Source organism: Medicago sativa, chromosome 4, assembly GCF_051527215.1.
Source record: "Medicago sativa cultivar Bolivia chromosome 4, Bolivia_mono, whole genome shotgun sequence".
In the NCBI taxonomy this organism is placed as follows: Eukaryota; Viridiplantae; Streptophyta; class Magnoliopsida; order Fabales; family Fabaceae; genus Medicago; species Medicago sativa.
The window spans coordinates 75,394,018-75,407,085 of record NC_140752.1 but is presented as its reverse complement, the minus strand read 5'-3'; the positions used below and the strand labels follow the sequence as shown (position 1 = coordinate 75,407,085).

Genomic DNA, 13,068 nt, shown 5'->3' with positions numbered 1-13,068 from the left:
AAATGGAAGGAGGATCAAGAGTTAGATGAGGCTGAGATGGAGAAGTTACACTCTCTTGCAGCTCAAATGTTCTCAATGTTTAATATCCTCAGCAGTATTCAATGGTAGAAATCAAGGATCAATTGCCCTAAGGAAAGGATGTTGACTCAAAAAGTTATTTACGGGTTAATGTCTAGTAGGAGGAGAATTAAATCTATTATATCTCTAAATGTTCAGGGTGTACAGGTGTAGGGTGTGGCTAATGTCCGAGCTGCTGATTTTAATCATTTTACAAGTCATATCAAGCCGGTCACTTTTGATAGACCTGGTGTGGACAACTTCAACTTCAAGACTATCAATGCTCAAGAAAGAGGCGAGTTAACCATACCTTTTTGTGATGATGAGGTTAAGAAGGTAACGTGGGAATGTGATAGCTTTAAAGGTCCTGGTCCAGATGACATTAACTTTGGATTTATCAATGATTTTTTGTTAGAGATTTAAGTTGATGCTTTGAATTTGTTAATGGAATTTCATCGAAGGGTAAATTGGTAAAATGCTCAAATTGTACTTTTATAGGTTTGATTCTGAAAGTTGAGAGTTTGTTATGTTTGTTAGATTTTAGGCCCATTTTTCTTGTTAGATATATGTATTAGGTGTTGGGGAAGGTTCTAGTCAATAGATTAAAATGGATTATTGGAAGTGTAATTTTTGACACTTAGTTTGCCTTTGTCAAAGGGAGGAAAATTCTAGATGGAGTTTTCATTGCTAAACGAGTTTTAGGTGAAGCTTAAAGGTCTAAAAAAGAGTTGTTGTTTAAAGTGGATTTTGAGAAGGCATATGGTTCAATGGAATGGGAGTACATATATGTTGTTATAGGGAATATAAACTCTCCAGTTTTGTGACGTAAACGGATCATGGAATGAGTTTGTTCAACAACAACATCAGTCCTTAGGAATCTATTAAACGCTTATGTTGCTTCTCTTCGACCATATCATTCAGTTCGACTATTTATGAGTGTTCCTAAAAAGAATCCAGTCTTGCTTTCACTTCATTTGTATGACTTGTATTTGTGTTATTTGAAAGGAAAGAAATATGCAGCTATTTAAGCATAAGGAGTCTTCGATTCAACAATTACTAGATAAAGTGAAAATTTAATTTTTCTAGTGGCTGAAAGTGAAATATGTGAATTTAGCTTTTGATTTACAGTCTTGGTGGCATAATCTCATCGTTTGTGTGAGAATTGTCACTTAGATCATGACGTCATTTTCACCTTTCTCTTGTTTTCTTGTAGTTTGTTTGTGGATACTTTGTGAATCCTCTCTTTACATTCCTTATGCTTGCTAGGATTTATTATTGGGTTTAATTAATATACTCCCTCCGGTCACTATTATAAGCAAAAATCAACTTTTTATATTCATTCATTAAAAGATGTTTTTGGTCTATATTATTGATCAAATACGTCATTTAATAAATGAATCTAAAAAATTGATTTTTGCTTATAATAGTGACCGGAGGAAGTGTTTCATTTTGATTTCTTATGCATTTTGAACTAGTTGTACTACGTATGAATATAAAATAAAATATAAGTTGATAAGATATTTAATGAGAGGTAGGAATCTTCTCGAGAGTTTAACAAGCAATTAAGGGACGAAAATGTAAAATAAAATAAGCAAAGTCATAAGTCATTGTAAAATAAATAAACAATTAGAGAAACCAAAAGTCATAAGAAGTAAAATAAAATAAACAAGTCATAAGTCGTTGTTTATTGTTTGATGAAATAAAATAAAATAAATAACCCTGATTGTTTAGATGAAACTCTTCAAGCATCCTCTTAATTCATTTGGTATATTCTTCTTTGAAATAACAATTAAGGGAGAAAAATTGAATTAAATTACAAAGAAAAAATTATACTTCATATCTCAATTTGTTTTGAATACTCATAGCACAAGATGTACTAACAACAAAAACAATTATAAAATTTCTAATGTGTGCACTGGAGGAGGGTGATTCAAGAAGCTGCTAATGTGTGCACTGGAGGGTGCAGTTCATAGGAATCAGCTATCCATCTGTTTTTGGGGGTGCAATGGTTAGGTATATTCACGGTAGACCCTTGTGATTTACGTGATCATTTTCATCAGTTTGGTCACTCTGTCAGGTTACTGCGTTCATCACGTTCGTTTTTGAGACTGATTTGGCTTGCTGCTGTTTGGACTATTTGGAAGGAAAGAAACAACAGGGTATTCAAAAATACGGCTTTAGATGTTCATCTGTTGCTAGACAAAGTTAATTTGTTGTCATTTGTGTGGCTAAAGGCAAATATGTTTACTTTTGTTTTTGGCTATCACGAGTGGTGGCGTTACCCTTTACTTTGTATGGGTTGATGTCTGTAATTTTGTTTGTGCATTTCTCCCGGTTTTTGGAGACCGCTGTCTTGGCATTCCTATTTTGTATTTAACTTTGTGCATCGCTATGTAGCACGCTTTGTGTGCGAACGACCACTTCTGGTTTATATTACATTTTGGCTTGTTAAAAAAAATTATAAAAATTCTAAAAATACAATGTAATATAATGTTAGTTCAAAGCAAATAGTTTAACAACACTATCTAATGATAAACAATACTTGAATTGATCAAATGAGTGGAGCTGAATCAAAGTTGTTTCAACTCGGCTCGACTCAAATGGTGAGAATGATGCAACATATCCGATGTAGGACATTCATGTATTATTTTGTTTTTAAAGTGGAAATTTTTTAAATTCTTTTGGTATCTAAAGATATTTAAAAAAATAAATAAAAACATGGATACTATAATTAATTAGAAGTAAGAAAATCAATTAGGTTTACGTCATAAACAACAAGGAGTCAAACACAGTCATCTATACCAAATGATTAATTAATGATCAACATTGTGTCACACGAAATCATTTTTACAAGATTACATAATGGATGATGTAGCTTCCCCTTTTAGCAACCAATCACATCTCATCCCCATGCTCTTAACAATTTCTACCTTAATGAATGATGGATTCAAGTTTCAAATTACACGTTCTTTTCATAATTTTTTGGGGTAAAACAATGAGTTCTTTGACATGTCTCTTTAGGACACAAACTACTATTGATCTATTCATTAATTTGTTTTTGTAATGAAAAATTTAATGTGAGAAGTGGTGCAACAGTTCAAGACATAAAATACCTTAAAGCTAAAAAAATACTAACAAAGAGATTTATATTTGCCGTCTTTAAAATACATTAATAGACTAAAATCTGAAACTTCTATATCAATGTTAATATTTTTACCATTAAACCAAACTTTTCGAAGTTTAAAATTTATTAATCAAAAAATATTACTCCCCTTTTTTGCCAACTTGAGTGTACTCGATAATAATCATTATTTGTCAACAATTTTACGATGTAATGAAGATCTTGTTGGATCTCGATGGAGAGGAAGCTTGTGTGGATATCATATGGGGTTTTGAACAACCACACAAATGATTTAAACATCAGCTCAAGATTCTCTCTATATTTCTCAAAGAAATAGATAGCGCAATTTACGAGATATGGACACAAAGGAAGTATTAACGGAACCCTTTTTTTTAATATTACAAAAAAAAAAAAGATCTTGCCAATATCTTATTTGTGTCTATCTCTCGCACAAATTGAGACTTTTTTTGTTTGTTTTAGAAGTGAAAAAGATCTCAACTCTTAAACACTACGTCTTTATCTAAAGTCTCAAAACATTATAGGCACTAGGTCACTTATCCGTGCATACAAATCAAAAATATTTAAGTAAATATTTTTCACATTTACTTATTTTACTTTCTAATATAAAACTTTTAACTCATACTTAACACACCAACCGATGTCGTCCATACAACATAAGTAGCATAGATCCTCCCCAAGACAAGAATGCACAACATTGAAATTACACATTCAACACCTACACATAATTAAGTTCCGTGACTAATTTTATGAGAGATGCTATATTTGCTGACAAATTACAACACCCAAAATCTCCCAATTAATTGAGATGAATCAATAGTATAAGGTGAGGTCCCCTTCATTTCCTTTCCTTTCCTTTCTTTTGGCAATTATATCACTTCATGTGTCTCTTGCTTGTTTCTCATTAATACATTCACAGTCATCACTTGCCTAATGTCATCACCTCTTCTCCCTCTCTTTCATAATTTTTCCCATCACTTCACTTCCTATGCCCTAATTAACCTCTCTTCCTCTCTCCATTCACAAATCTCTCTTCCTTTGCAATGAAGACCTCTCATTCTTCTTCATTCTTGCTTCTCCTCTTCTTTTTCTTCTTCCTCTCCTCATCAGCAAACTCTAGGTTTCTTCCATCTCCAACTTCCTCAAGAAACCTCCACCATTGTAATTCTTTTTCCAACAGAAAACCACGTTCTTTGTGCTATAACCTTCAAAGAATACACCACCAGAACATGCATCCAGTTCCACATGGGGTTGAAATTGATCCAAGATATGGTGTAGACAAGAGACTAGTTCCCTCTGGACCAAACCCACTTCACAACTGAATCATGATGAAAATCAAATTCCCATGCCACCTAGCTCACTATATATAGTAGTCTTAGTATATATATACACCAAGGTAACTTCAATGTCACCCACCTATTTCCTTGTTTGTTCACATTTTATATACAGAAAGAGACAATCTTTGGCAAGGATTACTCCTTAGTAATTGTTCAATCTTTTTACCTTTCTTTATTTTTATTTTTTTGTTATTTGTATGAGTTTAACATTGGAGTTAGTGTAATATCTTTTGCCTTTAGTATTATGGGCAATGCATTTTCCATTTCCATGCTTGTATTTGGTTTTCCATGTCTTGCAATTAGTACTACAGCTGTAACTATGAAAGGTACAAAATTTTGTAGAAAAGAGACGAGAATCTGAAAACAAACATGGAAATGGTTAGAGAGAGAAAGAAGATGGTTGAAAGCATAATTGAGGATGAAGAGGACCCCATGAGTTTCATTAATGTGGAGCCACCGAAAGTCTAGGACGTATCTATTTATGGTTGTTGCTCACAAGAAGAATATGGAGTCAACATCAATTTTTATGTTTTTGAATTATATTCATGTATAGATGGAGTTGGTGTATTTGAATTGATCCCATGAAATATATGACATAGTATGTTGCTTTAATTATGCTTATATCATGTTTTGATTATTTGTATAAGGTGTTGTTAGTGCTAAACAAATTACTTTTTAAGTACAATATTTAATGTTTACAAACATGGCATTTTAACCATTTAGTTGGGGGTTTGATTTTCTAATTGTACAAATGAAAAATAGTTGTTGGAAGATGCAACCTCTTACGTACATTTTAGTTAGATATAATGATCGATCTCTACAATTACAATTGTTTATCGGAGAGTCACATTGGTTTTAAGCAAAATATTAAGAGTCATAAGATTGTGCTTTTGATAGATACTTTAATTTTAACTTGTACTATATTTGTTAGCATTTTAAATTTCTAAAATTTTCCCAATTGGATATGTTCATTTACATGATGGTTTACTATTTATAAATAGTTGGGAAACTTTGCCCTATAACATGTACTCATAAGTAATAACTTCAATATCGGATGAAATTTAGGTTCTACGACGGAAAAAATTGATTTTAATTGAATTGATTTTATTTGAAAATAAGTTTAAGATAAAATGATTTATGTTTATTTGAAGTTCGCATGAAGTGTGTTGAACAATAAACTCGAGTGTCAAAATCATAGTTGGTGACGAAAGCTATAAATCTTAGTTTTTATAGACAAAACTAATTCTAATCGGGAACCACCAAGGTCAAACATACAAAAACTAAAATATTCAGAACTATTTTTTACTCTTTCAAAAGCGAATCCAATTATCCAAACATGAAATAGATCTCATCTCATTCTTTACTACAAAAAAAAAAAAAATAGACGGTTCATATTTCAAATTTACATTTTAAATTCTAATGGACAAAATTATAATATGAAGCGTATCTTCATTCAATGATTAATTAGTTGATTGTTATGTGGATATTGAGTCCAAAGACTCTTGATCTTATGAACTAGGAATCAGCCAACTCGTGTGGATTTTGAATCAAGCATGTATTTATATGAAGGCATCAAATTATATTAATTTAATAACCATTTTCATCAGATTTTTTCAAGAACAGAGCAAAAAGGGTCTGCAATCCTTCTTTATACACATAAATTAATATTTACCCTTTTAGAGATTAAAAGTATTAAATATTCAAAAACCAGTTCTTTAATTTATTCCACATGCCAATGTACATAAAAGTTCAAAGCAATACAATAATTTAAATAAAAAAATCTGACACCCTTTTTTCCTTAGCTGATTTAATTTGATATTTTTAAAATTTTCATCAGAGAAAACTTGATTATAAAATAAGGTCAACAAAGTCAAAATAAGATCCAATGCTTGATGGTAAAAAATCTCTCATGAAGAAAAGAATACTTGTCTTCACCCACAAGGCACTTGAAATCCAAACCAGACAACACATGCAAAGTATATCTAACCTTGCTTTGCCCTCAATAACAACCTATGACTATACTCTACAAAAAGGTTCTCATTTCTTTGGTTTCTTCTCTTTCAAATAAGCACCTACCACTCATCATAATTAAAGCACAAAATTCTTCCTGTTTAGAATGGAGAATTGGCTGAAGCAGATAAGGTTAGTAATTTTCACTTTTCACCTTATAGAAATTTAAGATTGTCACATGTATCATTTATTGTAAATAAATAACACTCATATTTTGCATGAAAGCACATGCCAATTCTTCTTGATATATAAAAATCCTTTTGTTTTATATGCTAAATAATTTTTTGTTAGAGAGAAATTAATTGGTGCAGAAGAAGAGAATACAACTGATTTTGGTGGTAGTAGGGTCCAGAAAATACCAATACAGAAAAGTTCATCTTTCAAAGGTGATGTACTGTCTTTCCCTTGCAGACTTTGTTATCAGCATTTTAGGAAAGAAATAAAGTCACAAGATAGCAAATATTCTCTTTGACCCAAAAAAGCCATTGAAAATTGAAATACTAAATATAAAAAAAATGAATGATGGTTGAAATTAACATGCAATAATTTATAGTTTTTGTTTTTGGCTGAAAACTGAATGAGGTAATTAGTTAATTGACAAATGTCTGCATGTGACAAATTTCTACAGAGAAGAAAAAGGCACATAATTGGTTTCAGAGACAATTTTCAAGGAATATGAGTCATGATTATGATTTTATGGAAATGGAGCATGCCACAGCAGTAGCTGCTGCAGCATTTGCAATTAGTTCACATGTCTCAGAAATTCCACATGAGCAGAAAATGTGGGAGTTGCCTGAGACCTCATTGGCCAAGACCAGAAGCAAAGCCTATGATAAAAAATCTTCATTTTCCCATATAGGTGCTGCATCCAAAAGATTATCAGGTAAATATTTATCCTTTTTTTTATTTTTATTTTTAATCTAGTGTTCTCTTCGTGCAACTGCATATACGCTAATCCATCGAGCTGAGTAGAACCGCAATGTGCGGCAAGGCTCTCCCTCAAGAGTTTTTAACGTTCTTGTATTCTTAGGGATAAATTCGGACTCACTACCTCTTGGACTGAAAGAGACTTGAATCATCTCATCAAAGCACAATTTGTTACATTATTTATCATTTATTCGCAGTATAATGAGAAAATTAACAAAACTACAATTATGATGAACTCAATATGCATCACTTGTAGGCTCATTTAAAATCACAGATGAACAAGGAAACAAGGTGCCAACAACATCTTCTATTAGAGAAGAAAAAAGGCCTGAAAAGACCACCTCATTCGCACCAGCATCATCAATGAAAAAGACTCCTACTTTTGGTGAAAAATCAAAGAGAAATGATGATAAAAAACCGGATATCCTAACACCAAAAAGGACTCCAAGTTTTGGTGGTAAAGATTTTATTAACACTGATGATATACAACCTGAGACCCCAAAACCAAAAATTGTCCCAACCACGTCCTCATGGCCGCAGCCGCCACCACCTCCGCCGCCACCACAACCTCCTGTCAGACCATCAACTAGACCAGGTGCAACAGAAGCAAAAGCAGATACTTGGGAAAGGGAAGAGCTCAAAAAGATCAAAGAAAGGTAGATACACAAGCATAACAATTGTATATTTCATTAACACTATGAATATTATGCATCTATTATCTATGACTTCATGCATTGATGCAATGAAAATATAATCAATTTGTCAGGTATGAGAAGTTGTTAGAGACAATAGATTCATGGGAAAAGCGGAAGAAGATGAAAGCAAGACGCAAGCTAAACAAGCATGAGGTTAGATTTTCATATTCAGGCCCTGTTTGGATAACCACTTTAATTGAGCGCTTACACACACGTGTTTATCGTATAACTGCTTATGTCTAAGCTATTTCTATATTAAGCGTCAATCATATAATTGCCTAATTATAAGCTGATTAAACTGTTTTCATATAATTGTGTCAAAAAAAAAACTGTTTTCATATAACAGTTTATGAATATGTCATAATCTGTTGTCATAAATTCGCTAAAAAATTGTTTACACAAATAGATGAGTTCAAATAAACTAATCCAAAATGCTCTTGTTAATTCTCTGATAAAGTGTGGTGACTTTGTGAAAAAATGCAGCAAAGTGAAAATACACGGAAAAGGGAGAAAGCATGGAAAAAATATCAAGATAAGATTAAATATATAGACGAGATTGCAGAAGGAGCAAGAGCACAGTCTGATGAGAGACGAAAGAATGAAACGCTGAAAGCAAAAGATAAGGCAAACATTATTAGAACAACAGGAAAGCTTCCAGGGGCTTGTTCCTGCTTCTAAGAAAGAAAGAACACCAATTATAAGTATATTTATGTACATAATGTCATTCGGTTTGAGTAACAAACAAAGTTCTGTAATTATATGTTTTACTGTTCTATGAAATGTATATGAACATCATGTATAGTTGCAGTATACAAAATCCACTTGGTTTTTCTTCTTTTCTAAGGCTTAATCAGTTTCAAGCTATGCAAATTATAAAAAATCATATGACAATGTCAATTAGACAAATCTGTTAATGTTTCTCAATTTTTGTTTGCTTCCATTTATTTGCTTTTGTATATTAAACTGCGGGATATAATTGGAACATATACTCCCTCTTGGAAACGAAATAAAAGCAAATTTCATTTCATTTTAAAATGAAAGATAAGCACAAAAAAAATATATATCTTCCATTAATTTAACTTTTATTAGGATTTTTAAGGAACCATTATAGAATTAGTTAAACATTATTTAAGGTAGTTTACTAGTTAGTTATGATTAGTTAGAAGATTCTTATATTTGCTATACCTTAGGATCGCTATGTAATGTGTATCATTCATTCATTGAATCAACTTTCATACTATCAATTTCAAAATCAATATTTCTATCATTTTATCTGGCTTTACTATTTCTAAAGTCGCACGAATGATTGATTGTACTTTGTAAGGTGTATCAAAATTAATCTCAATTTAGTTAACACAAAATACGAGAAAGGAAACAGAATAGAATAGTATATATGCAACAAATTTAGGAAAAATATAAACAAACTGAGGCAGGGTCAGTAAAGTGAAGAGCAGAACTCTGTTACCTTACATATTGGATCCATTATCAAACATTGCCAACTTAGTACATCCTATCCTATAGATTATATCATTATATGATAAGATACACAATACTTAGAAGGGATGGCAAGTTTAGTGTCCTTATTAATTAATCAAACTTGCTAAAGTGAAATCAACTATATTCTTCATTTAAATAAGCCTCCAGCAGACTTTGTAGCATCATCAACCGCACCTTTGGTTTTGCCAATAGGATCTGGTTTGGGTTTTACAAAATCAGCAGCGTTGGTAGCAAAATCTCCTACAGTCTTATGAACACCAGCTGCAGCATTTCCCACATTTTTCTGGCCACCAGCTGCAAGATTTCCTACAGTTTTCTGTGCTGATGCTGCTGCATCCTTTGTACTTGCCAAAAGATCGTTAGGTCCAGCCATTGTTTTTTTTGTTGTTTATAAGTAATGAATATGTGAGTGAATGTTGATAGCTTACTTTCTTCAAGACTTCAACAGGTATTTATAATCTGAGGGAGGTGCTGATTTTTTGCAAAGATAAAATGTCTATGGATGGAAATTGTAGTTGGAGAGTTTAGTAATACGGGTCTACCATGTCGACTCATTTATAAATAATACAGTAGGGAACACGTGGCCTTTGAAGAGTAATGATATTTTGACATCCATTTGATGACAACTTTGTTGACAACCTTGTTTTTCTTACTTCTTATTGGTCAAAAACAATGGAGAGAGAAAAATGAAGAGAGAGAATAACAACATGTGAGTATGAGAGAGAAAGTTGTCCAAAAGTTGTCAGTTGTCAAAATATCATTTCTCGCCTTTGAAACATAGTACTGTTTGCATCTTATGTCGGCATACCTTTGTTCCTTTAACTACCACTAGTTTTTTTTTTTTTTTTTGAGGAAAACTACCACTAGTTATTACACATTTCTTACTCTCTTAATCTCGCGTCGATCGTGTGTTTGTTTTAACTTTAAAAAACATGTTATTACTCGTATTTCTTACTCTCTAAATCATGTGTTTGTTTTAACTTTAAAAAAAAATAGATTTTATGTTTAAAAAATCTAGAGATTTTAAAAAAATATATATTGTTTATTATCCATTAAAATTCATTTTGCTAAAAATAAAAGGTTTTCTAAACTTGTTTGTTATTTCTCTGTTTTTGAAAAAGAAAAGATTTTAGGAAAAAGTATTCCTAATAGATTTCATTTTAGAGTAATTTTTCTTTTTGATAAATTGATTTTAATTTTAAATCCTAAACAAACACTCAAAAATGACGAAAATGATTTTTTATATTGAAAAATAGATTTTTCTTTCAAAACAAGAAAAAAAACTTAAAAAATGCACTCTAATTACAATTGAGGTCTAATTGTTTTTTCTCTAAATTAACAAGAAAAATATAGATAGGGTGAAATCCCTATCCAGTGTTTAATTTGCGTTTTTTTCTTGGCACCGATTACTTTTAGATTATATAGGTTAGTTCACATTTATCAAGTTGCTCCAATCCGAAGTGCATTGTTCAAGCATTTGGTTTCTAAAATCTAAAACAAGGTCAGGTATGTTGAATTTTAATTTAAATCAGAATTTTCTTCAATATAATGATGTGTCTTTGTAATTTGATTTCTTTTAGATATGGAGGCACACCTCGATTGTATTAGAGGCAATAGGATAATCATGACTGCCTCAACTAGAAAGGAGCGTGCGACGACGGCTAGACATGAGAAACCTCGACTATCTCATGTGTCACCCCATGAGCATGTACCCGAGCCTACGAAAGCAGTGCCCTAGCAGGAATAGGCTGAGCAACAGAATACGAAGGCAGGGCCTCATGAGTCATGTCTTTGGTGTCCTGGAAGACATGCTAAACCTCGTCCGATATGCACACCAAGTGGCCATACACATATGGGAGAGATATGTAAGACTTTAAAATGATTATTTTTGTATATGCTTTATTATTGTATATATATGTTTTATTTTTGTTTTATACAGTTCCGTCAACAATAGATTATATGATAAGATACATAGTGCTAACTTATACACAATACTTATACACACACAAAAAAATTATTAATTAAAAAAACTTATACACAATACTTAAAGGGATGGCAAGTTTAGTGTCCTTAATCCTTCTTAATTAATCAAACTTTCTAAAGTGAAATCAACGATATTCTTCATTTAAATAAGCCTCCAACAGACTTTGTAGCACCATTAACCGCACCTTTGGTTTTGCCAATAGGATCTGGTTTGGGTTTTACATAATCAGCAGCCATGGTAGCATAGTCTCCTACAGTCTTATGAACACCAGCTGCAGCATTTCCCACAGTTTTCTGGGCACCAGCTGCAGCATTTCCTACAGTTTTCTGTGCTGAAGCTGCTGCATCCTTTGCACTTGCCAAAATATCGTTAGGTCCAGCCATCGATTTTGTTGTTTAAAAGTAATGAATATATGAATTTTGAAAGCTTACTTTCTTCAAGACTTGAACTGTTATTTATAATATGAGGGAAGGGTGATTTTTTGCAAAGAGAAAATATCTACGGAAATTGTAGTTGGAGATTTTAATACGGGTCTACCATATCAACTCATACATAAATAATACCAAATAATACAGTAGGGAATACGTGGCCTTTGAAATATAGTACTGTTTGCTTCTTATGTCGGCACACCCCAATTCCTTTAACTACCACTCATTATTTTTTAATTAATCACGTTAGTTAGTACTCTATTTAAGGATATGCTTATATATAAACTGTCATTGAATGAGATGCCTTTGGCTAAGAATATAATTTGTAACAATAATTTAAGGGTTCGAGGTTTCAACATGGTCTCTATGTATAGCTCGTGTCCCAAGCATGAAGAATATATAAAGAATTTTCTTTATTGTGATTTAGTGGGTAAATTTTGGCGCTAGATTACTTCCATTTCTATTATACAGTTGGACACCAGTAACATCCACACTATGATTGAGGTTTTAAGTAAATCCTGGCCACCGTAATGTAAAGTAGGGGTCATTGAAGTCATTATCATTGTGATCAATATCATTTTGTATTGTAGAAAGAAAAAAAATTATTCGATAGTACTTGCGGTGAGTACAATATAGAAAACTAGGGTTTGGTCTGTTTAGGTCATGTCTTGAGAATAATTTTAAGGTGGGTATTTATAGCCCTCTTGAGCTTATGATTTCCCGACTTACGCCCTAAGTAACTTAAACCCCCAGTCAGGAAATGCGCGTGCTAGTTGCTTCGACCGAATATTTAGCCCCAAGATACGAGAAAGACAGTTTCGGAGCTAAAGGCAAGGGGCGCGCCCTAACAGAGGGCCAATAAACCTTTCTAGAGGGCCAGTAAGCCCTTAATGAAATATTGACAATCCACAGTCCCCCACGCACGAGTCTTAAAACAAGGCGAAATGGTTTAAGTTAAGTTGGCGGTCCACAAATGTACTTGCAGATAATACAT

The 13,068-nt window shown here is 32.4% G+C and overlaps 4 protein-coding genes across 5 annotated transcripts; 2 read left to right on the top strand and 2 right to left on the bottom strand.

Annotated features, from left to right (window-relative positions):
- Positions 1 to 4,009: 4,009 nt before the first annotated feature.
- LOC146931915 (CLAVATA3/ESR (CLE)-related protein 10-like) lies at positions 4,010 to 5,145 on the top strand. Its single transcript, XM_085703494.1, has one exon. It carries the CDS (start codon positions 4,240 to 4,242, stop codon positions 4,516 to 4,518), a length of 279 nt encoding a protein of 92 aa, XP_085559620.1. The 5' UTR covers positions 4,010 to 4,239; the 3' UTR covers positions 4,519 to 5,145.
- A 1,225-nt stretch (positions 5,146 to 6,370) lies between these two features.
- LOC146931914 (uncharacterized) lies at positions 6,371 to 9,066 on the top strand. 2 transcript variants are annotated; one of them, XM_085703492.1, is made up of 6 exons: positions 6,371 to 6,675; positions 6,835 to 6,929; positions 7,172 to 7,426; positions 7,727 to 8,126; positions 8,237 to 8,318; positions 8,649 to 9,066. In XM_085703492.1, the coding sequence occupies exons 1-6, from the start codon at positions 6,650 to 6,652 to the stop codon at positions 8,841 to 8,843; spliced, it is 1,053 nt and encodes a 350-aa protein (XP_085559618.1). In that variant the 5' UTR covers positions 6,371 to 6,649; the 3' UTR covers positions 8,844 to 9,066. The 2 variants fall into 2 exon arrangements, with proteins under 2 accessions (XP_085559618.1, XP_085559619.1); XM_085703493.1 differs by having other exon boundaries at positions 6,594 to 6,675; positions 6,855 to 6,929.
- A 470-nt stretch (positions 9,067 to 9,536) lies between these two features.
- LOC146931913 (uncharacterized) lies at positions 9,537 to 10,088 on the bottom strand. Its single transcript, XM_085703491.1, has one exon. It carries the CDS (start codon positions 10,033 to 10,035, stop codon positions 9,790 to 9,792), a length of 246 nt encoding a protein of 81 aa, XP_085559617.1. The 5' UTR covers positions 10,036 to 10,088; the 3' UTR covers positions 9,537 to 9,789.
- Positions 10,089 to 11,528: 1,440 nt separating this feature from the next.
- LOC146931912 (uncharacterized) lies at positions 11,529 to 12,102 on the bottom strand. Its single transcript, XM_085703489.1, has one exon. It carries the CDS (start codon positions 12,027 to 12,029, stop codon positions 11,784 to 11,786), a length of 246 nt encoding a protein of 81 aa, XP_085559615.1. The 5' UTR covers positions 12,030 to 12,102; the 3' UTR covers positions 11,529 to 11,783.
- Between the last annotated feature and the right edge of the window lie 966 nt (positions 12,103 to 13,068).